This window comes from Erpetoichthys calabaricus, chromosome 18, assembly GCF_900747795.2.
Source record: "Erpetoichthys calabaricus chromosome 18, fErpCal1.3, whole genome shotgun sequence".
Taxonomy (NCBI): Eukaryota; Metazoa; Chordata; class Cladistia; order Polypteriformes; family Polypteridae; genus Erpetoichthys; species Erpetoichthys calabaricus.
Window position 1 is genome coordinate 85,541,607 of NC_041411.2, and position 27,630 is coordinate 85,569,236.

The 27,630-nt window shown below is 49.1% G+C and overlaps 1 protein-coding gene across 4 annotated transcripts in view; it reads left to right on the forward strand.

Annotated features, from left to right (window-relative positions):
- LOC114668901 (contactin-4-like) overlaps positions 1-27,630 on the forward strand; it is a 453,222-nt gene that overhangs the window by 237,320 nt on the left and 188,272 nt on the right. For all 4 annotated transcript variants that reach the window (XM_051921332.1, XM_051921335.1, XM_051921334.1 and 1 more), the window contains exon 3: positions 10,267-10,390. In XM_051921332.1, the coding sequence (XP_051777292.1) occupies positions 10,267-10,390 (124 nt within the window). The remainder of the gene's footprint in view (positions 1-10,266; positions 10,391-27,630) is intronic.

The window sequence follows — 27,630 nt, forward strand, 5'->3', positions numbered from 1 at the left end:
CAGATTCATTTCAGGACCCTGTCCACCAAAGGGTCCCCTGAGGGCCAAACACCTGAGCATGAAGAGCAGTGTGTCGACAGTCCTCTTCAGTGTGTTCTTGCGAGTCCTGCTGCCCTCACTGGTCTCCCTCATCGCCTGATGTGCCCTCCTCAGGGACCACTCTCCCCAAATTCACTTTGGAGTCTCGTATGGAGAGGCCCAGTGTGCCGGCGCCTGCAGGCCTTATTGGAGACAACGCCATGAATTATTAAGTCCCAGCGCTGGCCTTTCCTGGGGCTCTTTACTCCGTGGCCAGTCGTTCGTTTGTAGAGATGACTCCGCCATTTCACGTGTTCTCGGAGCAAAGCACTTTGGTGGCTGGACAGTTTAAAAGGAAGGCTCCGTTCTAGTGGACGGTTTCAAAGTGCGCCGCAGCTCGCCCGAGAATCAAATGCCTGCAGCAACGTGGAGCGGAGGCTTTGTACTTAATTGACCCTCCAGACAGCCCCTTGAGGAGGCCGCGTTCATTCATTAGCCTTCTGTTCAAATGTGATTTTTCTTCATTAATAACAGCAGACAGTTTGTTGCCTGAGCTCATCTAGCGCTTTGTAAGGAGGCGTTCTGACCAAAGTTAAATGTGCCCATTGATCGGGGGGCATGCCTGGCGTACAGCTGCTAATGGAGTCAACCTTGGCTGGCTTGTCATTACTCTATGCTTGTATAGCGCCCTTCACAGGAACAGCGATTGAGGGAAAGGAGGTGCTGACCGGCTGATTGGGTGGTGAGGTGGGGATCGGAAAGAGAAGCCAACCTGATGTCACCAGCGGGCACGCGTCTGCCAAAAAGTTCATTCACCCTTTAACTGAAGCCACTTGAGGAGCACCAAGGACAAAGGGTAATTGGGGGGGGGGGGGTTGACGTGTCAGTCCAAAACAGGCTACCATACCACCCCATTTCAACTTCTCCATCATGCTCCCGTACGTCTGCATCAACACCAGAGTTCATTAGCAGTACGGATCAGCCATCCTTCCATCCAAGTCCCAAATCAGAGTCTTAAAGAGACTGAGGGCAAAAATGGACCCAACCTCGGTATGCTAGTCCATCACAGGGCACAGCAGCTTTCCTCTCTTGGTCTTCTTCATCAAAACAAAATGTTTCATGTTCTGTTTTCATGGAGATTCACCAACTTCCTGACACGGTGGGCTACAGTGGCAACCCAGCTGACAGAAGGGGAGGAGCCTGGGAGAGCGAGAGAGAGATTATGTTAGAGGGGGCGGGGCTTGGGGGGAGAGAGAGAGCGAGAGGGAGGTGCTGTGAAATGGGGTGGAGCAGCAAGAGAATGAGATGTGCAGTCAGGGGGCGGAGCCTGTTAGAAGGTGAGAGAGATGTGCTATCGGGGGGCAGAGCTTGGGAGAAAGCGAGAGAGAGACTCCGAAGGGATGGATCTGTCCTTTAATAACTTTGACCCAATGATGTCACATGCTGTGCACAGTTGGCAGTGCCCCCTCTGCCCTTACTGCATAGGCACCACCACTAAATGTATAACAGTTAGCCATGAATCGTTCCTTGACTGCTTAGAGGGAATACCAAGAACATGTGGGGTCTGTCTCTGCTGAGGTGGACAGGACTTGACGCTGGGACGTTGGCGTTACAGAACAGCCCTGCCTGGCACTGTATCAAAGGAGGGTCTTGTTTCGCTCACCCTCCTCAGCCACTCTGGGGTTTGTGACCAGCCTCTCACTTTTCTGGATGCAGTTTCTTGCTGGAGTGACAATGTGAACAGGAGCTCTGATTGTGAACGTTGCTTTACGGTGGTTCTGGTTTCGCCATGTTTGCTGCCACCTCTTTGCCTTATTGTACGTTTTCGGAGAGATGTTTATTATTTTGCTGTGTTGTTTTCCCTTTCTTCCGATTCCTCCAGTCTTCCCCATTAGCCTCATTAAAATGATAACTCGGGTTGATACAGTTTAATAATTACAAGTTATGAGTTGCTCTAGGTGGCATTTACCTGCAGTGTTTCTCTTGAGATGCAATTAGACGAGGAGCGTCTCCGAGCGCCGGGCCGAGTGACGGAGTCATTGCTCCCTCGGTGGAGACTCGGACGTACCGCTGTTGGCTGATGATGCTGGTGTCGTGTGCAAAAATAAAGAAGTCAAAAACAAGTCGTCTCCTTCGGTGGGGCTGTGAGGTCAAACGAGGCAGCGGTATGGCGCCTTGTAAATCGTGACGCTGCACGTGGCCGGGACCCAATGAATTTACAAACCCGGACCCCAGCCTGGTGAACGGGGACACGAAAACATGTCCAGCTGGCCTTAAATCAGATCAGGGTTCAGCGTCCTATAAAGTGAGCCGCACATTGTCACTGTCACATCTTGATGTCCGTAATTAAACCAGCTTAATCCTGCTGAGGGGCACGGCGTGGAGTCCCACTCTAGAGGGGGTGCCTGTCTGTGCACGTTGGGATGGGTGAGCAACCACAGAGACACGAGGAGAACAGGCAGGTGGCACACCAACAACTACCAGGATCCCGGGCCCTCGATGCCCCTGTGCCATTCTCTGCTGATCTCGCTCCTTTTCTACGCTCGTCCTGGCAGACTGCCCTCCATACCGTGACGTCTTTTCTTCACTCGCTTCCCACATCTGTTGCTTCGGCTTGAGTTTCTCCCCACACTTTTACCACACAGGCCTCTTGGCCAGCCAGCCACCCACCTCCTTCACACCCCATCACATCTGCCATCACTGCAAGACAATTGGCATATAAAGGGTGCCATGACAGTCCTTCACACTCCACAATCTCCATCACTAGCATGAAGGGCTCAGAATGGTTTGTTGGGGCGGCCCCAGTTTCAGCTGCAGACTCCCACTGTCACCCCGTGTGCTGCCTTGACCGAGTCCCACTTCACTGTCCCGTCCACACCTCACCTCTTTGCACGGCAGCCGGTCGACTAATGTGTAGTGCAGCTTGAAGAAGATCCACATCTAGACGCAAGGAGAAGAAGAAACTCTCAGAGAAAGGGACCAAACAGGATGGCAGCAGCCCAAACTATTGTGTCACGATACCGTGCCACCCTGTTGTGCCCAATACAAGCATCAAAGACAGTAACAAACAGGCCATCGTGATGAGGCACTAAAGCATGTTTGGGTGATTGAGAGGCGTTTATAACCAGCAGGGGGCTTCACTAGTGCAGAACAGGGTTACCAGATTATGGAGGATGTTGTGCTTCACCAAGCCACCGGAGGGCAGTGTGCTGCAGCCTGGACATGTCTGAGCCGACATAGCAAGTGCCACTAGGTGGAGCCAGTGATGACACTGTGAACGGGGTCACCCTGCTGAGGCCATGGGCAGGGCGGGGGGCTCCGGGAGACGAGCCGTCTATGCTGGTGTGTCAGACCCACAGGCTTTTAGCCTTCTGTAACGATTCCTTTGTGTGTGAGTTTTCTGTTTGTCACTGGACTTCAGTGTTGTAGTTTGGGTTTATTGTCGCACTTTGGAGTGACCTCTGAAATCTACCGATGCGTAAGTGGAGACGGCACTTGGACCGTGACGGCGCTCAAGGGGGCCCGTCTAGAAGCTCCAGAAGGGTCCATAGGTAGAAGACAGCAGCGTAGTCGGCAGGAGATCTGTGAAATGTCAAATCTAGCGTTTTGGTCCCTGACAAGCGTCCTTTAGGCTGTTCCTATGTAGGTAAAATGAGGAAAGGAGCCTTCCCTGTCGGTCTCTTTTCTATAGCGCCTTTTTTAGGATGTTTCTTTCCTTATCTTCACTGAGCACATCCATCTATCGCGTTTCCTTTCTGTTTAGCTTTTAATAGGCTCACCTCAGGCTAATTTCAGCCTCACATCCTGAGAAAAATCACAATTTGTCAGCCTTGACGTTTTTGTCAGGGGCGGCGTGAATATGTTAAAAGGTAAAATGAAAATGTGCTTGGCAGGTGGCGCGGTGAGAATGAAGTCCCGTTTTGTTGCTGTTAGCCGAGTGGGCCCAAAGCAGCGGCCCCGCCGACCTCTGAGCGTCTCTCTGTCGTAGCTCGTGGTTGTCACTAAATGCTCAGACGCCGCTGCTTTAATGAGCAGCTCAGCGCTCCTCTCCGCTCCCACAGTCGCTGTTTTGTTTGTCTGACTGCCAGAGCAGGAATTTCAGCGACTCCTTCAGAAGTTGCATCAGTCCGTGCCAGCGTCATTGATTCCCAGGTGACTCTCAGCACAAGTAAATAAAACACCACGGAGCAGGTGAGAATAAAAAATAAATACATCGATTTGGAAATGCCGAGGGGCTCCTTAAAATGAACTTGGAACGCAAAGGAAAAAGTCATTAGATGAAAGAGTGGAGTGGAGGAGGAAGAATGAAGAGGACAGCGGGCGCACCTCCCAGCGTAGTGCCATCACGTGTTGTATGATGCATGAGAAACGGGAGGCTGATCCAGCTGAGAGACCCCCGTTTAACAGCAGCTAAAAGAAGGTGACAAAGGTGCAATGGTGCCACCGTAGTGCCCAGGGCGTCTGTGTCTGGACGTACATTGCTGATATCACAGCCATTTTATTGAAGGGGCGAGCAGGAGCTGGGGCAGAACTTCGTTTACCAGGCAGAAGTTATTCGTCCTGGGTGGAGGGGCAGAGGCGGTGCCCCCATAAGAGTCTCCTCACTCCCCCGTGTCTAGGGCTGACCTCTCACGCCCAAGTACTGGAGAGCCCGCTGAGCGGTGAACATGTTGGCGGCTCATGCCAGCTTGGCCCAGGTCTGATTGGATGGGTGGATGGATAGATGGTTGTTTTTTTTTCTTCCAAAGTAACTTCCAAGTCACAAGTGTTGCATCCTTGTAGAGCAGCGAGAACGAGCAAAGCTGAGTGGCCTGGTGGCTTTGCTTCAAGCTTGAAGTGACATAAGAGACTGCCAGCCAGCCCCTGTTGTGCCTTTTGGGTTACACGGGGACTCGTCCTCAAAGTGTCAGCAGGGTGTACCTTAAGCTGACTGAAAGATTCAATGGAGGCGTTTGAGGTCATGGATCAGGTTGTAATGGTGCCAACTGCTGCATTTGCCAGCCTGGCACAATATTCAGATGAGCCCGTCACAATTGCACCTTCTCCATTTCTAGTTTGGTGAAGCAGGCCGTCGTCCTGAGGATAGCGTTGTGCTTTCTAGGCTTCAGAAGGTAATGAGATTAAAAAAAAATACAAATGAGGCCTGAAATGTCTTTGAAATGGTGGAGCCTCAGGTCCCAAATGCAAAGTGAGGCCTAGCCGGTCAAATCTAGCCCCAGGCTTGTCTAAGGCCTAGTACCAACAAAAGGCCTGTTCTGGCATTACAACCCTTAATGGTCATTGATGAACATTCCAAAGGAAGGAGGGGAAGCATGAAAACATCTGCTTCAGACACATTCTAACAAAGATGTTTGAAGTATTCATGAAATATCTCAAAAACAAATAATAAACTGCCAGCAAACAAACCCAACAGAAAGATCGACGTCAGTGCAGTGCAGCGCTCGGTGCTCTGCCATGGCCATATAAACGGGGCGGGGCTCCAGCAGACAGACAAGTGCAGGCCACACCCCCAGAGGTTCCACCCACAAAGCGTTGAAACTGAGAGCGCCATTGAAATAGCAAGTAACATGACAACAGGACATCCAAAGTCTGGACTGGCGTAAGCTGCCCAATTTCAGGGAGGTGTCCCTTTACTTGCCAGTGTCGGTGTCCTCTCTCTCTCTCTCTCTCTCTCTCTCGAGAGAGAGAGAGAGAGAGAGAAGCGTGACCTGCTCTTTTAGGAAGAGCCATTCAAATGAGCGAAGAGCAGGAGTGAGCCGTGACGAGACGTGTGTATGGATCTTGTATGGAACAGCGGACCTGCAGGGGGCACTCTGCAGTGAGCAGTCGGATGCGTCTCAGAATGAAGCCCCCCTCAGGTCGGGGCTGTGGAGTTGTAACGTATCGTCAGGATTTCTGTTGTTTCGTATTGTACTGCACTGAATGAATAACATCAGCCCCATCTGAAATAAAAGCAGTGTGCCGAAGGGGCAGAGGCGTCGATTCGGAGTGCTTTGTGGCGGCCAAATGGAGGAGAGTGGAAAGGGACAATGCCTCGCGTGGCGGGGCCTAGTGGAGCCGCAGTGGCTTTTGTTCCTTCTTTTGTTCCCCATCTCTTTGTGCTTGTGAAGTGAGGCACAGGCCTTTTGAAATCAAATAAAAATCCTCAGGTTTGTCGATAACAAAGAGGCTTGAGTGGCATCTCTAATGTGCAGGGAATTACAGCAGAAACCAGAAAACGTAGCTCTGACCCCCGGACCCCCGTCCGCTACATTTGGAGGTGTTGTTGTGTGTGTGTGTACACTAGGGCCTGGACCCTCTCAAACAGACTAGCTGTGCACCCCCACGGAGGCTCTTCTCTCCAGGTCAGGGTGGTCTCTGGGTGAGGCGGAGTCTCTTCTGACACCTGATTGTTTGGCTTTTTATTTGTCATTTCTCTTCATAGTTTGATCATCGTTTTGTCTTCATGGTGGTAGCTGCTATATTTGAGTCCTTCATTGTCCTCTGTCGGTAATCAACGTGACACCTGAAGGGGTTGCTGATTTCCCCGTCTGATTTACGGATAGAAAGCCGCCCATGATGTTCTGCTCTATCTGCTTTGCTTCACTCTTTCCGTTCTGTCCTTGTGTTTCCACGCACGTCACTGTCCTCCTGATCTTCTCTCAGACTCTCGTCAGGCTGCTGACACAAGCAAACGGAGACTCGTGAAGTTAACCGTAATACCGGACGCTATGCGCTCCCCACTGATGCTTCTCAAGGTTTAAATCCGTAATCTCGGACAGCAAGCTGAAGACTTGTGCCGCTCAATAGCGGAGCCTTTGTGGGTGACGTTCTCTAGTGCCACAGACTAGGAAATGCAGAGACTCTCAAATGACGACGTCACGCACTTCCGGTTAAAGGAGGAGCGCAAGGAGCACGGGCCACAAATGCGAGTGGCGTGTCAGCAAGTCGTCCCTTTCTTGTCACTCGAGCATCTGGCGAGACTCGCTTTGTTCCCAGTTTCTGGTTTTGGGGCTGCAGCCTCCGTTTACTGGACCCACTCGATCCCAGTTTGCCCATCCCGATGCAGTTAAAGGGCACAGCCATCTTTGATTCTAATGCCAGTAAGATGCCGTTGTCATTATGGGATGTGGAGTGGAGAGGAAATGTAATCAGCAGTGTGGCGGGTTTGTTTTATTTCTTATTTTTATTTGAACACCTGTGCAGAAAACCTAATGAAGGATCAAACCTGAAAGGCGCTCAAGAAGAAAGCGAATGGGAATTGGGATGAGGAAGTGGAGAACAGAAAGAGAAAAGCAGCGAGGAGGCGGTGCAGGGGGGGACTGCTAACCTTCAGAACACCAGTTTACTGTCAGAAGTTCCAACTTCAATTAGAAATTCTCGTTATCAGTGAAAGCTCAATAGGATGTTTGAACCGCACTCTTGGCTGCCCTCCTTGTGCCTGGAATAAAGCCGCATCTCTCTTTGTGACGGGCTTGAAGTTGCTGACAGATATCGTTGGCTCGCCGTCTGCCTCGTCGCACTGCCGGGCGGATGATCACAGAGTCGGACTTGTGTCTGTGCCTGTCAGTAGGCCGCGTTTGTGGAGCACTCGTGCGTCCTGACGGTGCACTGCTCTTGTCATGGCGTCTGCTACACGGGCCACACGTGTCCGTCCAGGAAGTCCTTGGGTGTCATTGTTTCGTACCTCGGGTTTTGGTCTTTGAACCACGGGGGGTTTATGGTTCCCCTTTAAATGTTGTAGGCCGAGCTGCTTTTGGCCTGGGCAGGTCACAAGGCCTGCTTCTTGAGTTCAGGGCTTGGCGTACTTGTGTACTGCCTGAGAATCCGAAGAGGAAGGAAGACAACCAGACGATGAGATGTTTGTCGTTAACCAGGCTGTAATCTTGAGATGGGCATTGCAGAGTGGATAAGAAAGGCGCTATATCGATAGCGTCTTTCATTGTAAATTCTATCTATCTAATGGCCGTCTGAGGATCACCTTCCAGGCTCTGATGAGGGCCATGAGGTGGCACCAGCGCTAACCACATCATCCCTTTTCTTCCTCCTTGGCTCTTAGAAGCGGCCTAGTGAGGGTCACCCCCCCTCCCCGGCCATGCCCCTTGCACCCAGAGACTCCCAGAAGTTGGCATCTCAGTTGGAGGAGGACCTACCTGATGGAGCTGAGCATTTGGAGAAGCCGTTGAGGCTTAGGTGGCAGTGGCATCTTTTACGTTTGTTTTCCATTGTGCCCCCACATGCCTGTGTTTCTTCTGTTTTCTGGACACTGGCACTAAATGGGGTGACTGACCCAGCTGACACCCCAAGTTTTACATCGGTTTTTTGTTTCTTTATTTGCCTTCTTCAACAGATTGATAGACAGAAAGATAGAGTGGACATGAAAGGCACTATAAAATAGACAGACAGACTGGCACTATATGATTGCTACCTAGACTGATATATGGAGTCATTAAATGTGACCTTGTGGTTTTTGCAGCTAAATCCACAGTGGTAGTCCTCCTTGATTATTTGATCCAAGCGGTGAGTTGTGATGTTCATTTGAATAAATCCATACCAAATGTTCTCACTAAGTGTCATCGTACAGACTGGCTTGATTATTTTAACTGAGCAGCAAGTCTCTTCTTGGATAGGCTGCTAATTTGAATAAATCCATTCTAATGTCGCCAGTCATTTTTCAAAGTGATGTTCAGGCTGATTTCTTGGACTTTGTAGTTCTTTGAATCGTCATTCTCACTTTCTCAAAGTAGGCCCCTTCACTTTATTTTCCTTCGGCCTCATTCTTGTTGCTTATGGGAGCCTAAAAAGAGGGAAGAGCAGGGCCTCTCTGAGGGTCTTTCCGCTGTCCTCTCACAATTTGCTCTCCTTTTTGTTTAAAGTGTCATGAGTTTGATTGACAATCTGATTCTTTAGTAGTTGAGTCAGGTCATCGGCGCACTGCAGACTCGGTAAGACAAAGCGGAAGGACAAGGGACCTGCGTTTGAACTTGGACATCGTCTGCTGTGAAAGGCACTATATGATAAAGTAGATCTGTGAAAGGCACTATATGATAAAGTAGATCTGTGAAAGGCACTATATTAATAAAGTAAATCTGTGAAAGGCACTATATTAAAAAAGTAGATCTGTGAGAGGCACTATATGATAAAGTAGATCTGTGAGAGGCACTATATTAATAAAGTAGATCTGTGAGAGGCACTATATGATAAAGTAGATCTGTGAAAGGCACTATATAATAAAGTAGATCTGTGAAAGGTACTATATGATAAAGTAGATCTGTGAAAGGCACTATATAATAAAGTAGATCTGTGAAAGGCAGTAGATCCTACTTCTACAACAGTGACAATAGTAATAATAATCCTAACTATGGTGGTCTTTGTTTTCAGGCTCCTGGAGGTTTTAAATGCTCACTCGAGACCCCTGTTCTTCTCTGCACTTCTCGTCTCAGATTCTTCCGATTTCTTCGTCTCTTTTAAATCTACGCACAGTGACAAAGTCCCAGAGTTCCCCCTTTGCTCAGAGGGAAGCCCACCTCAAAGGCAGCGAGCATCCACACAGGGCCCTGGAAATGTCTGGGGCTGGCGCTTGGCATGGATTTGGAAGCGATGCCCGTTTAGCTGGGGTAATGTGGTGTGTAAAGCGTAAATCGCGTTTGATCACACGGGCGGCCACAAGCCCAGTGGTTACTAAAGCTGTCATTTAGCTTTCATGGCTCGGAGTGCTTTGCTAACTCATGCAGGGAGACCCCTTCCTTCCTTCCTTCTGAGCGAGCGGGCGAGTGGGCGACGGTGGTGGTGGCGGCTGAACACAAGATTCTGCCGGATTAATGCAGGCTTTTTGACGTACTTATGAAGCCTCTTAAGATAAGATGCACAAATGCAGGCAGGAAATAGGAAATATGCTAAGAGGCCCTCTAATTGCTTTCATATCTGGCAACACAGAAGCTCTTTTCAAAGATTTTTCCGTCGTTTTCTTTTTTTTTTTTTCTTCATATTGATGAAGGAACAGGCGAGAGAGAAACGCACGAGCCGAGCCGCATTGCTTGACTTCTCTTACAGACACGAGTGAAGATGCGAAGGCCTCCCAATCCCCCTGCAACATTGCGGCCGCTGTTGTGATTGTCGTGCATTAAGTGAATTGACGTGTGTTGCCTGCCTGTGGTTTGCCCATCTAATGGTTTACCACTCTGTGCCGCCTGCTTTCTTTGGACTAATTGCTTAATTTGCAGTCTGTCTGCATTTGTAATCGAATCCCCTTTCCCTCTCTCCTCACAGATAACAGCGCTCTTCATGGACCCGTCTTCACACAGGAGCCGAGCAGCGTGGTGCTTTCAGGGAATAAAGAGAACAAGGTGGTGTTGAACTGCGAAGCCAAAGGGAGCCCCCCTCCAAACTACAGGTACCAGCCTCCTCTGGCACGCCGTGGGCACTAGCTGGGTTCAGCTTTCACAAGTTTCTCCTTATGTTCCTTGTTGCTCTTTGTTATGTGTCTCTCTGCCCGAGGTTGGCAATAATGGTGTAAATATAAGGGACGGGGACATGAAGCCCACTCAGAGCAACAAAGCAAAGGCCCAAACTGGGAAGACTTTATTTTAAGACTCGGGTCCAAAACATCACAAGAGGTCACAGAGGCTTTGAGTCACGTTGTTAACGTTGAGCTCTTAATCCTCCTCCTTCTGTGTGCAGCTTTCAATGGCTGCGACCCCGCTGCCCCACCCAAACTTCTCATTGCATACAAGCCGATGGTCTCAAGATGTCGAGCTCAGGCTGTGACGTCAGGACCTTCGTCACCCTGCCCAGATGTGGCCTCGCCCCAGATGGCCAGACCCCAGCCTGCGGAGGCCTTGGCTTCCAAGTTGAATTGAAAAAAAAAATACTTTTCAGTGTTCCAGAATATACCAAAGCGCCAAGTCGGAGGAGAGGAGCCGCGTAACCTCGGGCTGGCTGAGGCACAGCCAAACAAACTGAGCGTTGGACTTGGTATTCAGTAACGGAGTCTTCAGGCTGGCGTCTCTCCTTCTGGTGCCTTATTTAAAACGTTAACACTGCTAAGCATCGGGAACAGACAATGGCATCGTGTAACCTCAGGGCTGTGCTTAGCAAAATAAACGGCAAGCGGGCACAATGTGAGGGGGTCGTCAGGCATTGGAGGAGGAGGAAGAGGACCTCTTTATCAGGCCAGCACAGGCGAGCAGCGACTCTGATGTGACACCTGAATGAGGAGCTGAAGGAGTCCAGTGGAGTTCACTTTGTGAACGTGTCCGTGATGTGGTGGGCTTACAGCCCCCCTAGTGTTATGTCAATTGGTGGTCCTAAGTGGACCCGCTTCAGCAGCAGGGCTCTGCCCGGTGCCCATAATATCCTGGCTTGGCTTGTAAATGATAAGGAGTGCGTTTCTTCGTAAGCGTTTATTCATCCTTGTTATTTGCATAATTAACCAGCGGCTTTTCAAAAGCCTGCCATGTGCTCGGATTTTCTTTTCCGTTTCTTTTTTTTTTTTTGTACTTTTTTTGCCTGTAAAATGATCTCAATTGAGAGTCGTGAATCTGCAAGGTCAGCAAGTAAAGAAGTGCGCCAGAGAAACGGCAAACGTCCTGATGCCAAAGAATACGGGTGGGCTCATTGGCGAGAACCGCAATAAGCCAGCCGCTCTGCGAGGGACGAGACCTTGCAGTGGCCAGAAAGGGGGTCTTCACCTCGGCTGTGGCTGATGGGCCACGTCATGTGATTGCTTGTATCTGCAGCCCCTGGTGGTCTCTTGTTTGTTTCATCTCCTTTGTTGAGCGATGTCGTACTCACCTCTCGCTGAGATGTCACTTTGTGTGTTTGTGTCACTCTGGTGACGGCCAGAACAGCGCTTGGCACGGTGCCGACCTCGAGGTGGTCTTCAGCCAGACCGCAGCCATCACTCTTATGCTTCAGTTTTTGGTTTATTTGTCATGTGTTCCTTGTTTCTATGTAATGATTGCATCATCTTAATATCCTGTAATGGTGCATTGTGAATTGAGTGGGTGGAGCTGGAGGAGGCGGGGCCACCGTGACATCACTGCTGAAGGACCGCCCTCCTCCTCCTTTGGAGTGAGGCTGTGAGTTGGGCCTTCATTGAGCGTCGACTCGGACCCTTGTCCTCATGGCGTCTGTTTGTTTGGCTCTCTGATTTGAATTTGTTTGCTCTCTGGGTCTTTTAGGTCTTATTTTTAGTTCACCTTTTCCCAAGTTTGCTTCTTTTTGAATTACTATTAAACATTTCTTCCTTTTATAAAGATTTTATTTTAAATGTGTCTCTCAAGCCACATTCTTTATGAGTTCTCTCTCTTGTGTTCTGCTTTATTTTTTCGTGTATATATCTTGAGATATTTTCTTCATATTTCTTAAACTTAAAAAGCCAGGGCTCTGTTTTGGGCCTGTGCAGGCCGAAGTCTGCTTTTGGGATTTTGGAGCTGGCTGCCCGGGTTGAGGCTTTACCTGGGTGGGTTTGGTAACTGAAGGTCCTGGCCTGCTTTGTGGGGAGGCCTCACACTCTTATCTTATACAATCCAATACCATTTATTTTTGTGTAGCCCAAAATCACACAGTGGGCTTCAGCAGGCCCTGTTGACTCTCTAAGAAGACAAGGAAAAACTCCCAAAAACAAACCCTAGTAGGGAAAAATGGGAGACCGCTTGGGAAAGGCAGTTCAAAGAGAGACCCCTTTCAGGTAGGTTGGGGGGTCAATACAAGACAATACACAGAACAGAACACAAGTCATCCTCCAAGAACAGAGCAGAATTCAACAGCAGATGACATCCCATAATAGGATTTGGGTTTGTTCAGAGAGTCCCCCTATTGGCCATTCCACAGCTGAGTCAGCGCTGGGCCAGCCAATCTGATGACAGGTCCCCTCTTCCAGACGATTCCTTTTCCGCCCTTTTGTGTGTTGCTGTCCCAACACATTCCATCCCCCCCACCAGCCCCCCCACCCCACCCCCACTATACACCACTGATCCTCAGAGCAGCACAAACAAACAAATAGGGCAATAATGCGGATAACGTGGATGGACTGTGCGGCCAGATGTTCATATGACGGTAGTGCCAACGCTCTGTTTGGTTTAGGATTTATGCGTATGTTGTGCTGTCGATTTTGAAGTTTTATTTTTCGTACCGTTGTGTGTTCCCAGGAGGCGGGGCCACTCTGACATCACGGCTGCTGGCCCCGCCCTCCCCCTGTAAGATGAGAAGTGATCCAGTAGCGGATTGCTGACTTGTTAACGGTACATTGCTTTGTAAGGATTGCTTTTCTTTGCCACTCTTGTGTTTCTTAGGATTTGTTGCCCTTTAGGCGGCTCCTCTGTTGCTGTTCTGCGTGATTTGCGTGATTTTCTGTTGATTCATTGTTTGCCCTTTTGTGCCCCGGCCTTGATTTTACGATCGTCCTTGTCCTTGTCGGTGATTCTGCTTTTATTTTCGGACTGTGCTCCTTATCTTTGCCAGCCAGCTGGCCTTTCTCGGGGTGTCTTGCAGTGTCCAGTACTCCGGTGGTGTCTGCTTCTTTAAAGACTTGGCTCACGGCGGATGGTGATGTCATTTATTGGCCCAAACGCACCACAATGTCCTCCTTTCAGTTGTTTTCCTTAATTTGCTTTCCACTCGCCTTATGTGGGGCACAGATGCACATTTGGCGTTGGGAGTGGGCCAGCGACTTGTGACACCAAATCTCCTTAAATGTACACAGTCATACTTTGTAGCCTCGCAAGTGAGGCCCGCGAACAGAAGGTGACAGGATAGCAGCAGACCTCTGACTCAAAGCGAAATATGGCAGAGTTGTGTGCGTGCCAGGAGGCCCGGCGCGAGACACGGGGGCACGGTGATGGATGGTGAGGGGCTGATTAAAAAGTCAGCCGTTAAATGTGAAGCCGTTAGTGATGCGTTCTTCTCATTGATTTTCGACTTAGCATAATGATAAATAATTCCTGCCCACATGGCTGTTCTTAAATTAAGTCTGATCCATCTAAAATCACAGCACACCATTAGCGCCTGGCAGCCTAAGACCTCGGCTGAGTGAGTGCGAGTGCCACGGCCCTTTGTTTGTCCTTTGGACACCTCTCAGAGCTGAGGCTGTCCTTCTGTGGCACATGCGGGCATGCTGCTCACACGTCCTCTACCTAATTTTAGGCCTGCTTGCCATGCCGTGTTTTCCTCCCACCTGCCTCATGGAGTGGGCAGTTTGCTTGCTTATGGTGAGAGCCAACCTTACAAGGCAGATGCCCGCTGTTGAAGGGTTGCCACTTGAACCCAGCTGATCCACCGGACTTTGTGCCAAGTGGTGATAGGAGTCACCAGACCTGACAGTCCACACGGACAGCCGATCTAGTGAGGTGGCATTGGTACAGCAGTGTGCCACCTGCTGCCAGACTCTGCCAGCATCTAATCACACAAAATCCTAAACCAGTCTGGAAGTATGGGAACAAGGCAAGGATGAATAATGATGGCATCTGTTGAGTACTTGGCAGTCTGAAGGTCTCCACTGGTGAGTCAGCCGCACGCTGCCTTCCTGGCGTTTGCCCGCGAGTATTCACCTCTTTCCATCATGCCGGTCAGTTCAGTTCATTTTTGTGTGGCGCCATTCACTGTGTCACCATCTGACCACACTCCTAGTGGCAGACCTGGCCTTAGCAGCCTGCCTCACCCCAGTCATCCTGATCTGCCACTGCCCACCATGAGAAAGTTCAAACATACACAGAAATGCTCTTCAGGGTAGGCGGTGGACCATGAAACCCCCTGGTTTACAGACAAGGCCTATGCAGCATCGTTCTAAGTAAGATGATTTATCTGAAAGGCACATGGAAGCCCAAGAAGGTGATAAAGGGATTTGCCTAAAAAGAGATCCCAATACACAATCTGACAACCCGAATCCACAACAGAAAGTGAACAGTTAGAAAGACGGCAGTGGCGCCCGAGTGGTCCCGCCTCCCGGGGTCCACCCCACCATATTGCACTAAATAGTAACAAGAACCATGTGACACAAAGACACAGCCATGGAAAAAGAGTGCGGGCTCAGTGAGAAGTCCACAGGTAAAATACAACACGAGGCAAAGGGGCGCGAGGGCTCGATACAAGTCCCAGAAAGCAAAGCAGGACCCTCACTGGCCTCACCCCAGGCAGGCAGCCAGCCAGCCAGCACCCCACCACTGCATGCAGGCGCCAGTCTACACGGACCTAAAATGGAGCCTTGGCGTCTAGAGTGTGAAATGAACCTTACAAGGGAGAGGATGCACCAGATCGGTGGCTTGATAAGACCACCTCAGACGAGAACCTTTAGGATCGGAAAGCAAAAAACAGAAAACGAGAAGAAAGAGTAAAAGTACAAAAAACAAAAGGATTTCCCTAAAAAGACAATGCAAGGCGAACAAATGAAACCCAAGAACAAGAGTGAAGCATTCACAAAAGTGACCTGTCAAGGCTGTGGGTGGTCCTTCGGCAGGGATCTCGGGGTGTCCCACCCACAGAGGACAAGGACAGTAGGGACACTTCAACATACAGCAGAGAAATATGAAGTAATAAGAAAAGAACAATATTTACAGAAGTTACATACATAAAAAACATGAAAAATAACACGACGACGGCACGGCCACGGGCAGACAACGCAGTTCCAGGACCACCATCATTGAGACAATGGGTGGGGAAAAGAAACCTCTGGGGGTCCACATCAGCAAGAACAGAAAACATCGGCATCTGCCCCCGCTGGTCATTCCTCAGTGCTGCACCGTCTAGCGGGACAACTTAACCCTTTCATCCCAAAGCTGCCAGTGTTGCTGACCTCTTTATCACAGACAGGAGAGCTGCTTGGCATTTGAGCAGTGGCACCAAGTGGCACAGCAAGAGAAACTGGACAGAGTCGGCCAGGTCAGTGACAGTTCATAGTTCTTGTCATACAGATGTCAAACAAGCAGGAGAGGTGATCAGCACAGCCAATCAGCAGCCTTCATCTGGGTGTGCGGACTCCACTTGTGAGTCGTCATCTTGGCAGACCCTGAGGGCAGTTTAAGAGCAGGACGAGGAGATGAAAGGCTAAACATAAAGCAGACGGCAGGGCGAGGTCAATGCTGGAAGGACGTTTAACAACAACAACAACAACATTTATTTATATAGCACATTTTCATACAAAAAGTAGCTCAAAGTGCTTTACATAATGAAGAGAAGAAAAATAAAAGACAAAATAAGAAATTAAAATAAGACAACATTAATTAACATAGAAAGGAGTAAGGTCCGATGGCCAGGGTGGACAGAAAAAACAAACAAAAACTCCAGAAGGCTGGAGAAAAAAATAAAATCTGTAAGAGTTCCAGGCCACGAGACCGCCCAGTCCCCTTTGGGCGTTTATAGGATCAAAGCACCAAAGTTCATTGTTGAAGGCACAAAGCAAGGATACCTGAGGTCCAAACTAACTGGAAGGCAAGAGGCCATCCACACACTTGGACGCTACGCCATCTTAAAGAGCACCGTGCTGATGATGTCACATGATACGACGTCTGGGACACACTCCCTAGCAACAGTACCGGCAACCTGAAGCACAAAATAATAAAAAACAAGACAATCTGACCCTTAAATAAAAGAAATAAAATAAAAATGGATAATGACAGTGAAACAGAACTTAGGGACTGAATAAATAATAAATAAATCCAAGAAAAAAATTAAATAAAAATCACAAGGGTACCAACAGATTTCAAAGGAGAGGCTGGAGGGCCGTCTCTCGTAGCAGCAGCCTGGTCCATCCACCGCTCGACCTCCCAATGTCGTCTTAAGTGTTGGTAGGCTGGCACACTGTATGTATGTCTGTATGTTGGCCACTTAAGGCTTTATATGTCACAAGGGGCGTTTTGAAATCGGGCCGAAACATGACTGGAAGCCAGTGTAGTGACTCCAGCGCTCGGGTAGGGAGGATTCTGCAGCAGCATTTGGAATGAATAGAAAGCTGCATGTCGTCTAAGGGTACGACTGCCCAATAAAGTAGGAGACCGAAGGCTCTCTGCAGTGTGTCACACCTCACACTACCCAGACTTGGCCCTCAGGGTGCCCCTCGTCCACTCAGTGTGTCCTTCACATTTTCTTTGAGTTGCGGGATCGCATGCTTGTCTCTTCTTCTGACAGTCACTGAGATGGCCATCGCTCGGTGATGCTCAGCTGACATCGTTTCTCGGATTGTCTGCCAGCCTGTCCTCTTTTTGTGTGTTCCTTTTGAAGACAGAATTAATTTGTGCTGCATTTTACACAAAAGCACCTGCCGCCTGAGCATGCCGTGTCGGGTCTCCGCTCGCGTCCGTCAGTTCGGCTCTGCTGTCTTGCCCATCAGTGCCAGCAAGTGACAGTGAAGGAGCACATCCCTGCTTCCTGCATTTATGGCTTCCTCTTGGTGATGCATGTCAGAAATTGGCTTTACGATGATTATGGAGGACATGCAGAGCTGGGGTGCTGGGTTTAGCTCTGCAGCCCCTTTCTAAAGCTTTGCCACGTTTGCATAGTGTGGCAGGGGGCATCTCCCAAATCTGGCGCAAAAGTGCTAAAAAACGCACCAATAATCAGTTACTTAGGTAGTAACAGCAAAGGAGAGACAATCAAAGATAAGAAGCAGAAAGCTTCTGCTCCTCGGGGTCTGCTCAGTGGGGTGGCCGGTCCCCCTGCCCAGTTAGCTCTCAGGCCACAATATGGCTGTGCCAGGCTGGCGACACCTCTGAGCAGCTAACATCATAAGGGATGGAGGAACTTCAGGTCGTCCTCCTTCCATAAATGATGTCTTCTCTTGTCTGTCACGTACCCGTCGTTGTTGGTAGAGATCACCGAGAAAAACCTTTGTGTTTTCATGGAGACCCGGCTTGGACAACAGCAAGCGAAATCCAAACATCCCTGAATAAATGTCACCTTCTGTACATCGTGTGCTCACTGAGCCCCCAAACACACGCCTGACAAACAAGTGCATTCTAATGGGGTCCAGCCTTTGAATTGAAGGCCCGCCTCCCCCTCATTCATTGGCTACCATAGCGTGTCACATGATATCTACATTGCAGAGTAAAGAGGACGAGTGGACACTGAACGTTACAGAAAGCAACTGCACACCTGACCAGGCGTTCATCAAGCAGAAGGTGGCGTCGTCGCCAGCTAGCGGTGAGTGACGCCTGAGTATGGCAGCTGTGCCTTAGCGTTATCAGCACTGAGGAGGAAGCCAGGCGGTATCATGCCACCATCGCCAGTGAATGTGGTGCACGGGGTCCCCTGACCAAACTGTACTGGGCCATCTAGTAAGACGACTCGGCCCTTTCCAAAGCTGCCAGTGGGCCCTGACTTCTTTATCAGCTTGGCATTTCAGCAGTGGCATCTCTCATGTCAGGTGCCATCACAGTCTGGGAGACCTCATCCAGCTCGCTGTCTGCTTAAGGAAGGAAAACACAATTAGGACATTTAGAAAAAAAAAAAATCAAAGATACAAAATCACAATGGATTTAAAAGGGGAGGCTGAAGGGGCATCTCTTGTACAAGCAGCCTGGTCCATCCAAAGCTTTGGGGCACTGGAGCTGTCGTCTATCAAGTCTTTAGCAGGCTGGCATCTCATAAGGCACACTCGGGTTTGCATGTCGTGGTAAGTTCAGATGGGTCAGCAGGGCCTCGGCCATTTACAGCTTTATATGTAAGATGTTGGATTTTGAAATCGGCCTTAAACGTGACTGGAAGCCAGTGCAGCGACTCCATGACAGGGGTTATGTGAGCAGATCTGCTGCAGCAGCTTTGCCGCCTGTGAAGAGTAAATGTCCCATTTTTTAAGGTTACAACAACCTGATAAAGTACGATGAAATGTCAGAATATGAGCCGTCCGCTCCCGAGACCCTCAGTAGCCTCTCACACTGCCCAGACTTGGTCCAGCCGTGTTTGCTGTTTGTCAAGCTGCGTCTCTTCAAGCCCATTGGTTCAGAGATTTTGTGATCTGACATGAAATGCGAAGTTGTGCTCTGTCATCACTCCCGAAACGGGGCAAGCAGCCGAGTACAAGGGTGGTCTTTTGAGGACGAGTATTCCTTTAATGTTTGACGGCAGAAACTTCACTTGCATCCTCACCATCACGGCCAGGTGTCATGCGGGGTCTGCCCAAGCGTAGGCGAGCTGGGCAACTGCCTGAGGCACTGAAATTTTAAAGGTCAGCACAATCAATGAAGAGGGGCATTTTAAAAAAAATAAATAAATAAAAATCAACGATTAAAATCATTTTTTATGGTAACGGAGCAAATAGACGAGGGGCATTCAGAAACAGTTTGGAGAGCCTTTTTGTGCCGAGTAGCAGCCAGGAGCTTCAGCTCGCCATACATGATGCTGTCCATTATTAGCAGCCAGTAGGATGTTGTCAGACCTCTCGGTGGCCGAGCCACACAGATGGCGTCACTGTGTCACACTATGAGCCGAGTCTTGAGTGACCCACAGGACTGGAGTTCTCTTCTAAAGTCGAGGAGGAGGAGACGTGAAAACGCAGTAATGTGGGTCTGTGACTTGATAAAGGGCGCTGGGCATCGAGAGCAAGCGGGCAGAACTTGCATCTCATAGTGACGAGTGCTGTGCAGAAAGTGAAGTGAACGCTCACAGGCGGATTCCAAGGCGTGTGAAATGTCCGTGCCAGTCTGATGCGTCACTTGTGCAGCCTCTCATGGCGCAATGGGACTAATTGATTTCTTGGCCACCTTTTTCAATTTGAAATTAACACCTCTTTCTAATGACGGCTTCACTCTTTTGTCGTTCTTTCACATCCATCAACAGCTTGCCGGCTACCGACAACAGACTTGCCGCCCTCCAAATCTGCTGCGTGATGCTAAGAGTGAAGGACATGAACGGGCATGGCATTGTTGTTTGTGTTTCCCTATGTCTGCCTGGCACTTTTTAGACTGAAGGGGTTTCCAAATTGACACACGTTGGTTCAGATTGGAGGGCACGTGCTTGATGACAAAAGCCCACTTAAGAACAGTGGCATCTTTGGTGGGTTATGCCTCCATCTCCAGCAGATGGTGCTGTTGTGCAAAAATCCAAAATGAACTAAGCAGTAACCACACCTTGGGAAGTGAAAATTGGTCATCAAAATACAGCGCTTTTAATATCTAGAAATAAAAAAACATTTTTCAAGTATAAGAAGTTTCCTCTGGGCCTGGTGCTGCTCGATGGTTTCCAGGCTGCCCACCCGTTAGGTTCTCGCTGTGCCTTACCTCAGGTGTGTGGCTTACAGGCTGAGCCCTTTAAGGTGACTGACCGGCCACTAAAAGTCGTGCATCTCGTTATTTTGGAGTAGTCGTCCTCTTTATCATGAATCACAGTGATTACGATTTAGTGCTGTGCGGACGTACAGTGTTTGAGTGTTTAAGATGTCTCTGCCTCTGGTGTTGAGTGTTTGATGCTGAGATGTCATTTGCTGGTTGTCCTGTATGACAGTTGGTAGACAGATCTTCATTTTTTAGGATTCTTTCATGTTATTATTCGGCTGACATTTTACCTTCATTGGGCGCTTGTCAAACAGCATGTCGTCTCCCTACTCCTTCATGTGCGGTTTACTGGTGGTCATCTCCTCCAGCTGTCCTGCTGCTCCATACCTCCACAGTTCCTTCTGTGCTGCTCCAGCTGATCTTTTCTTTGCCGTGTCCACTGCCTGCACATTCACACCACTCACACTCTCACTTTCCTCAGCAGCAGGAGACGATCCGAGGGTCCACACTCGTAGGGCTGCTGTCTGTGGGGTTCTTCATCTCTCACCCTCACCCTCACTCACTCTCTGTATGGGCTTGTTTAATGGTCAGCTTCTCAGGATGGCTCCACCCCTTCTAACAGAATCTTTCTCCATGGCGACACCCCCCGCCAATGCATCTCTCTCTCTGTCTGACTCCGCCCATTCTAACCGTGCCTCTCTCTCCCTGCCTGACTCCGCCCATTCTGACAGTGCCTCGCCCTCTTTCTGTCCTTACCTGACTCCGCCCATTCTGACAGTGCCTCGCCCTCTTTCGCTCCTTACCTGACTCCGCCCATTCTGACAGTGCCTCGCCCTCTTTCTCTCCTTACCTGACTCCACCCATTCTAATAGTGCCTCTGTCTCTCTCCCTGCCTGACTCCGCCCATTCTGACAGTGCCTCGCCCTCTCTTTCTCTCCTTACCTGACTCCGCCCATTCTGACAGTGCCTCGCCCTCTCTTTCCCCTGTGGCTCCACCCCTTTTGAATTCTCCTACTAAACGTCAGAGGGCGCTCTCAGTGTGAAGAGGGCAGAGGCCAAGCTTAGCGCTGTGTGTGTGGACAGTCTGACGATAGGAGCAGGACACTCAGTCTCTTAATGCTCAAATCAGTCCAATAAATTACATACGAGTACTGATAACCATGACTATTATTATTATTATTATCATTATATTTCAGTTCTTTGAATCTCACAGCCTTTCAGCTGGGACCTCTTGCGAGGGGGCCTTAGGGGGGCTGTGGTTAAATTCCAGACAGAGGTGCCCAGTCAGGGTCATCTCAAAAGATAATGTCTGGCATTGACTCCTGCTGACTGTGCCGAGGACACTGCCGACGATGGACGCCGTGTGTATCGCTGCTTGACGCTGGTGTTGGGTGAGGCCTCTTCAGGACATTGCTTGATGGATTTAGTGATAACCCCAGTAGCACCTGTGACTACCTCTGTGTCTTTGAGCTGATGCCGGAGCTCTCTCTCATTGAAGCTCCCTTTTGGACTGTTGTTACAGTCCGACAGCACCGACTCATCCATTAAGGACGCTTTCATGGTGGATAGATGCGTATAAATGATGTCTGGCTGGTTGGCATTGACCGTGACATCGGTTTGAACAGGGGGCTCCCAGAGAATCTATTTTCCAGGACCTTATGCTCCTCCAATCTCCATGTCCACCTTTGCCTTGGCACTTGGACATCGTTGAGTCCAGTGGAGATCGTGATGCCATCGATAGGCCGTGCTGGCCAGTGTTTCACAGGCACTGGCAATGTGACGGATGGTCTCACCTCATTTTTCACACAGGCCATCCCCTTGGGGTTGTTTGAGGGTTTGTCTTATATAGTGTTTAGTTTTCACTGCCTGATCTTAGATGGCAGAAGTATTGGCTTCAAGTGACGGCGCCAGTTCATCCAGTTGAGTGCCCTCGAATATCAGCATGTGCCTTCTCAACATCATTTCACAGCTGTCCGTGCTTTAACGTCCTCGAGGTTGGTTTGGAGATTTCTTCACACCTCAGTTAATTGTGAGCGATTCGGATGTCAGAAGGGATATTTAGACTTGGTCATGTCGGCTGTTCTGATAGCACATCCTCATCCCGCACCCTTCTCTCTTGGTAGGTATGACTTGATGGCGGTGACCGAGAGTGAGCTGTCTGCTGGTTCTTGTGTCAAGTGACTGAGTGAATGTCAGGTGACATCTAATTGAATACTGCAAGGCTGTAGGGCAGTATGGGGATTGCATGTGGATTTGGGGAGTTTAGTTTAGTTGCCAAGATCATCTTGAGCCTTGATTGATTGATTGATTTCTGTTATTGTGTGTCACCATTATTACAACACACATGAAGGTATTCAGGCTGTAACAACGCCACACCAAACAGATTTGACAGGCGTCACACTGAGGGTCCAGGGTTTCTTGTCTGTTGTCCCTTAAGTTGGCCTCATCATCATTTTGGAAATCAGCCCTCTTGATAAATCCATCCTCCATTCCTCAAGTTTACGATCGATTTAGTACTTTAAACTTAGTACACAGATTAGAAAAATACAAAAAGAACCTAATAATAAGACTTGAGATATTTAATAAGAATCTGCCTTTCCCGAGTGGCGTAGGTGAGCTGCTGCTTTTGCACTTTGCTCCCCCTTTTAGTGCCTGCCATCCCACTCAGACCACCGCAGAGCCACTAAAATCAATCAAATCACTCACTTGATGTCTTACTGATTGAAGTGTCCAGGCGCCGTACAAGCCTGATCTTCAAAAGATTAAAAAAAGAAATCAGCAGCTGCATTTGCAAATTTACAACTCGAACTTTTTTAAAGACCTTCATGTTCATGTAAGGGTCCTCCTTACAGTATTTGAAGTTGAAGAGACTTAACTTTTCAAATCAGACGTTTGTGTGACGCAGAGCCTGCTGCGTGTCCTTCGTGGGGCAGCACCCGGGTTCAAATGGAGGGGACTTTGTGCTCGGCGCCCCCTGCTGTCTTAATAGCAAACACAACTCTGTACACACGGCGGGCACAGACTGGGCACTCAGTTCTGTCTCTCTTATATGGTGCCTTTCAAATCTGTCTACATCATGAAGAGCCTACCTATCTATTATATACGCCCTTCACATCTCTATCTATCTATCTATCTATCTATTTATCATATAGAACCTTTCACATCTCTATCTATTATACAGTATGAGCCTTTCACATCTATCTATCTACTGTATCTGTCTGTCTCTGTCTGTCTATCATATAGTGCCTCTATCTATCTATCTATCTATCTATCTATCTATCTATCTATCTATCTATCTATCTATCTATCTATCTATCTATCTATCTATCTATCTATCAGCACCTTTCACATCTCTCTGTCTACCTAACTTCCCTTGAGTGCCAGTAGGCTTGCTAGAGCTAGATGATGCCTGGCTGGGTGGGGTCAGATGCTTGAGTGGCAGCTGGGTGGGTGGGGCCAGCCAGGTTTAGGTCTGTAGATTGAGTGTCAGCTGGTAACTTTCTTTCATTTGACGAGGTCACCGTACGACATGCTGGCAGTCTGTGGCACCGAGTTGATCTGCTGTACCCGATCTTGACACTTTAGATAGACACACGGATATGAAGGCCACTGTAGCTTATGGATGTGTGTGTATTGGAGGCTGGGTAGATGGACAGATATGAGAAGCTACACAACAGACAGCTCGCTGGCGTGCTCGATAAGAGCTCAGTGACCAGACAGATTTATCTCGGCCGTCATCGTCCCCTTGTTGATAGCGGTGGCTCCTTTTTTATGAACAAATTAATGTCTTCATTCCCTTTGTAAACGGAGTCTTTATTTCCCAGTGGTGTACCATTTTGAGCGGCTGTCACGTTCTCCTCTGTGGTTTTTAAAAAGCTTTTTTTTTTTTTTTTTTTTTTTTTTGTAAGGATGTTCAATACGCGGGATTTGATTAAATTTAACGTATCGACCGTTACAAATGGACTGGATTTTTGGACTCCCTCCTGCAGTGTTCTAAATCGGGGGGCTTATTTGTAAGGCGCTGCACTAATAATTTCAACACCCTTTTGATTTTTCCTCACATTGTCATGCAGTTTCCCTTTAATCAGCAAACACCACTTGATGATGATGATGATGATGGTGTCGTGCCATTCAGGGCTCAATGACAAGTGGAGCACAAAGCCTTAGCCTGTGGTCGCTGGATGGGTGCTGTTTGCCCACCATGGTGGGCCCCTCTTCTCTTTCTGATCCGCTCCCCTGCCCCTAACAGAGATGGCCGATCACTCGCCGGTCCGTCAGGCCTTCTTCTCGGGTGGAGTTGTGACGTCCTTGTGCCCACGTGAGGGATTCTCTTCCCTCCATGCCAGCTTGTCAGCCCATTTTTTGCCAGTGTCATGCCCCCCCCAAACCCCGTTGCTTGAAGCTCGTTTCTGTTATTAGGCGGGTGGGCGGCGTTCACACCAGAGGAGCTTGCGGTGTGGCTTGGTGGTCCTCTGCTGCTGCTGTAATGGCGGTCACCCTCTCCTGTGAAGCAGTGGTGTGCCATGTCAGAGCTGCCAGCCGGTTTGGACTAAAGGCAGGTAGACGATCCAAGTGAAGATGAACCCAAATGTGACGTTGGCTGGTTGAGGAGTCTCCTAAAAGCAAGTCCACGGCCGTGCCCTGCCACTTTATGCCTCCTGACAGTTCACTTGTGACTGAAAGAGAGTTTGACAGAGGACTGAGAGTCCACGCTGGGCAGAGATAACGCGACTTGACATCTCCGGTCTCCCTGCCCACGGTGCTCGCCCTGTTTATTATCGTGCCAATTCCATGAGGGGATGTAGGAGAATAAGTGGTGACCCTGCCATCAGTTCCGTTTATTTGAACAGGACCCTTGTGCAGTGGCGTTATGCTAATAACTGACAGACAGAAATAAAAGAATCACAGGCAGTCGCCATCTCGGAGACAAGCAGGCAGGGCGGTCCACAGCTAAACGCTCGGCCTCCGCTCTCATGATGTTTACCTTTAATGTGCCCGCTCCCCAAGTTCAAGCGGCAGGCAGCGGCGCATGTCTTAGGCGTAAAGAGGACAATTTTGAAATCCACGTTAAGCTGAATTGGAAGCCGATGTAAGGAGCCAAGGGCCGGGGTTATGTGCTTGTCGTGAGGCCTCTTATGTCCTGCTAGAAATGAATGAATGTCTGCAGGAACTTCTTAGCAGGCCCCCATGTTTAAAAAATAATATCTGTATATTGTAACAGGCGGTTAATGTGAATCTAAAGATGGAGCCTGAGTTGTGTGCTGATTGGCCAAAAAAGTGACCACAAATCATGGTGGGCAACATCAAGCCCTCCAATACATAAATAAATAATCCTTCTTGTCACAGGTTCACAGTGGCAGGCCACGATAAACAGGAGCAGAATGAAATACACAACTCCAGTCTTTAGATAGATAGATAGATAGATAGATAGATAGATAGATACTTTATTAATCCCAATGGGAAATTCACATTCTTCAGCAGCAGCATAAAGAATGATCAATAAATAAAAATAGAAAAATAAAAGTAGAAAAGTACACATACATATACAGTCATACACGGAGAGGATGTGACGGGAAAATCCAGGCAGACAACGAGGTGGCGGGGGACCTGAGCCCACCATGCTAGATCTGAGAGGGTAAACACTGCGCCGCCCGCAGCCCTGCAGCTTCCATCTGCTGCTGACAAACAGCGGCAAGCATCAGAGTGTCGGCCACGACTCGGTGCTGCCACCTAGTGAGTAGCAACCCTGAGTAGTCAAAAGACACGCAGTCTGCAGTCCGAGCGGGTACGGTGTCATCCATCCACTGAGTGGCACAGTGTACTGGGGACGACGGCCTGCTCTTCATCGTGTGATATTTGGTTATCTGAGGTCTTTTATACCCGATAGAAAGTCAGGATGAGGAGCAAAGCAGGAGCTGCCAGTGGACAGGGGCAAGTCCAGCACGGGTACAGCGCCAGCTTAGATTAATGAATGAGCCCACTGTGTGCACAGCTTTGAGAAGAAAACAAACACAAGGCCTCCGTCTACTGGTTATTATTATTATTATTATTATTATTATTATAGGCCAGGGGTACTGGAAGCATCAGGTGTGAGGCAAGACCAAAATCTGTAGGGGGTGCCAGTCCATCGCCCACCTAACCTGCATGTCTGTGGGGGGAGAACATGCAGACTGCACACCAGGACCCCTATACCCCAGTATTCTGTTATATGATCAGACTGGGACTGCATTCCACCCTTGTGTCACGTGCTCCGACAAGGTCTCAAATTAGCTTTATTCTTATTATATTTCCTTTGAGTTTCCCATGTTATGTTTTCAAATGTGAGGATTTTGAACTCCTTGATAGTCTGTCCTGGGAGGCCAATGTGCCCTCTTTATAACTATTTACAGAATTTGTGATTTATTTGCATGACTTGTTACATTCCTGAGATCACCAGAATGTTTAATGGAGATTTGCAAGCGCTCTATCTTTATTTTATTTTTTCAATTCATTAAGTTATATTGTCGATTTGTCTGTTGACTCAATTATACGGCATTACGATTCTTAACAGCGGTGTTAATGTCTGCAAAGCACCATGTGTTAGAATGGAAAATGCACTGCATTTGATTATGGCATGCATTACAAACTGCATTCCAACAGATGGCGCATCACAAGCATTAAGCCCGACAGGCTGAAACTGCCAGCGGCACAGAACTCTTCTCCTTCTGCACAGACGGTCAGTGCCGCGTCTCGTGTCTGTCTGTGTCCACTCCCTCATCCAGAAGACACACTGGTCAAGCTAATTGGTGAATCAGACTGGCACCCCTTCCTGGGTTGGTACTTGCCTTGTGCCCTGGGCTTTGAGATCATTAAGCAGGGTCAAGAAATGGCTGGATGGGCGTAATTTACCACAATTCAGTGTTTTTCGCTCAAACCAATACAGACTTCAGACGGACTGTATCCGGCCGGGCAGAGGATTTGAACCCGTGACACCGGACCTGTGAGAGGGCAGTCCTGTGGATTCTGATTGGCTCTAAGCTCACTTGTTCCAAAGCAGCCCCCTGATTGTGTTGACCTCTTTTGGAAATTGTGTGGTATTAAAGGGTCTGCTAGGTGAAGAATGTCGACCTTTTGACGTAACGTGACGGGCATCTTGTCAACGCCAGCCCCTCTCTGATCTCCCCGGCCTGCACTTCGAGGGCCCTGCAAGTCGCTCGGTGTATCGAGAGGTGTGGAGGAGACGGGCGCTCGGCCTCCTGCTTGTGCCTGTCATGGGGGCGACTTTTGTTATTCTGCTGATGTGCCATTTTGCTCGCCGTTCTCCCTCCCCAGAGCTCTGCTGCAGATAACGGCCCACTGCGGCCCGCCTGCATGCAGAGCTATAAAAAGTGCTTACGTCAAGCCTCTGACATTCACTCTGGAGATTTCTTGAGTAGCACCTGCAAAAGTTCCC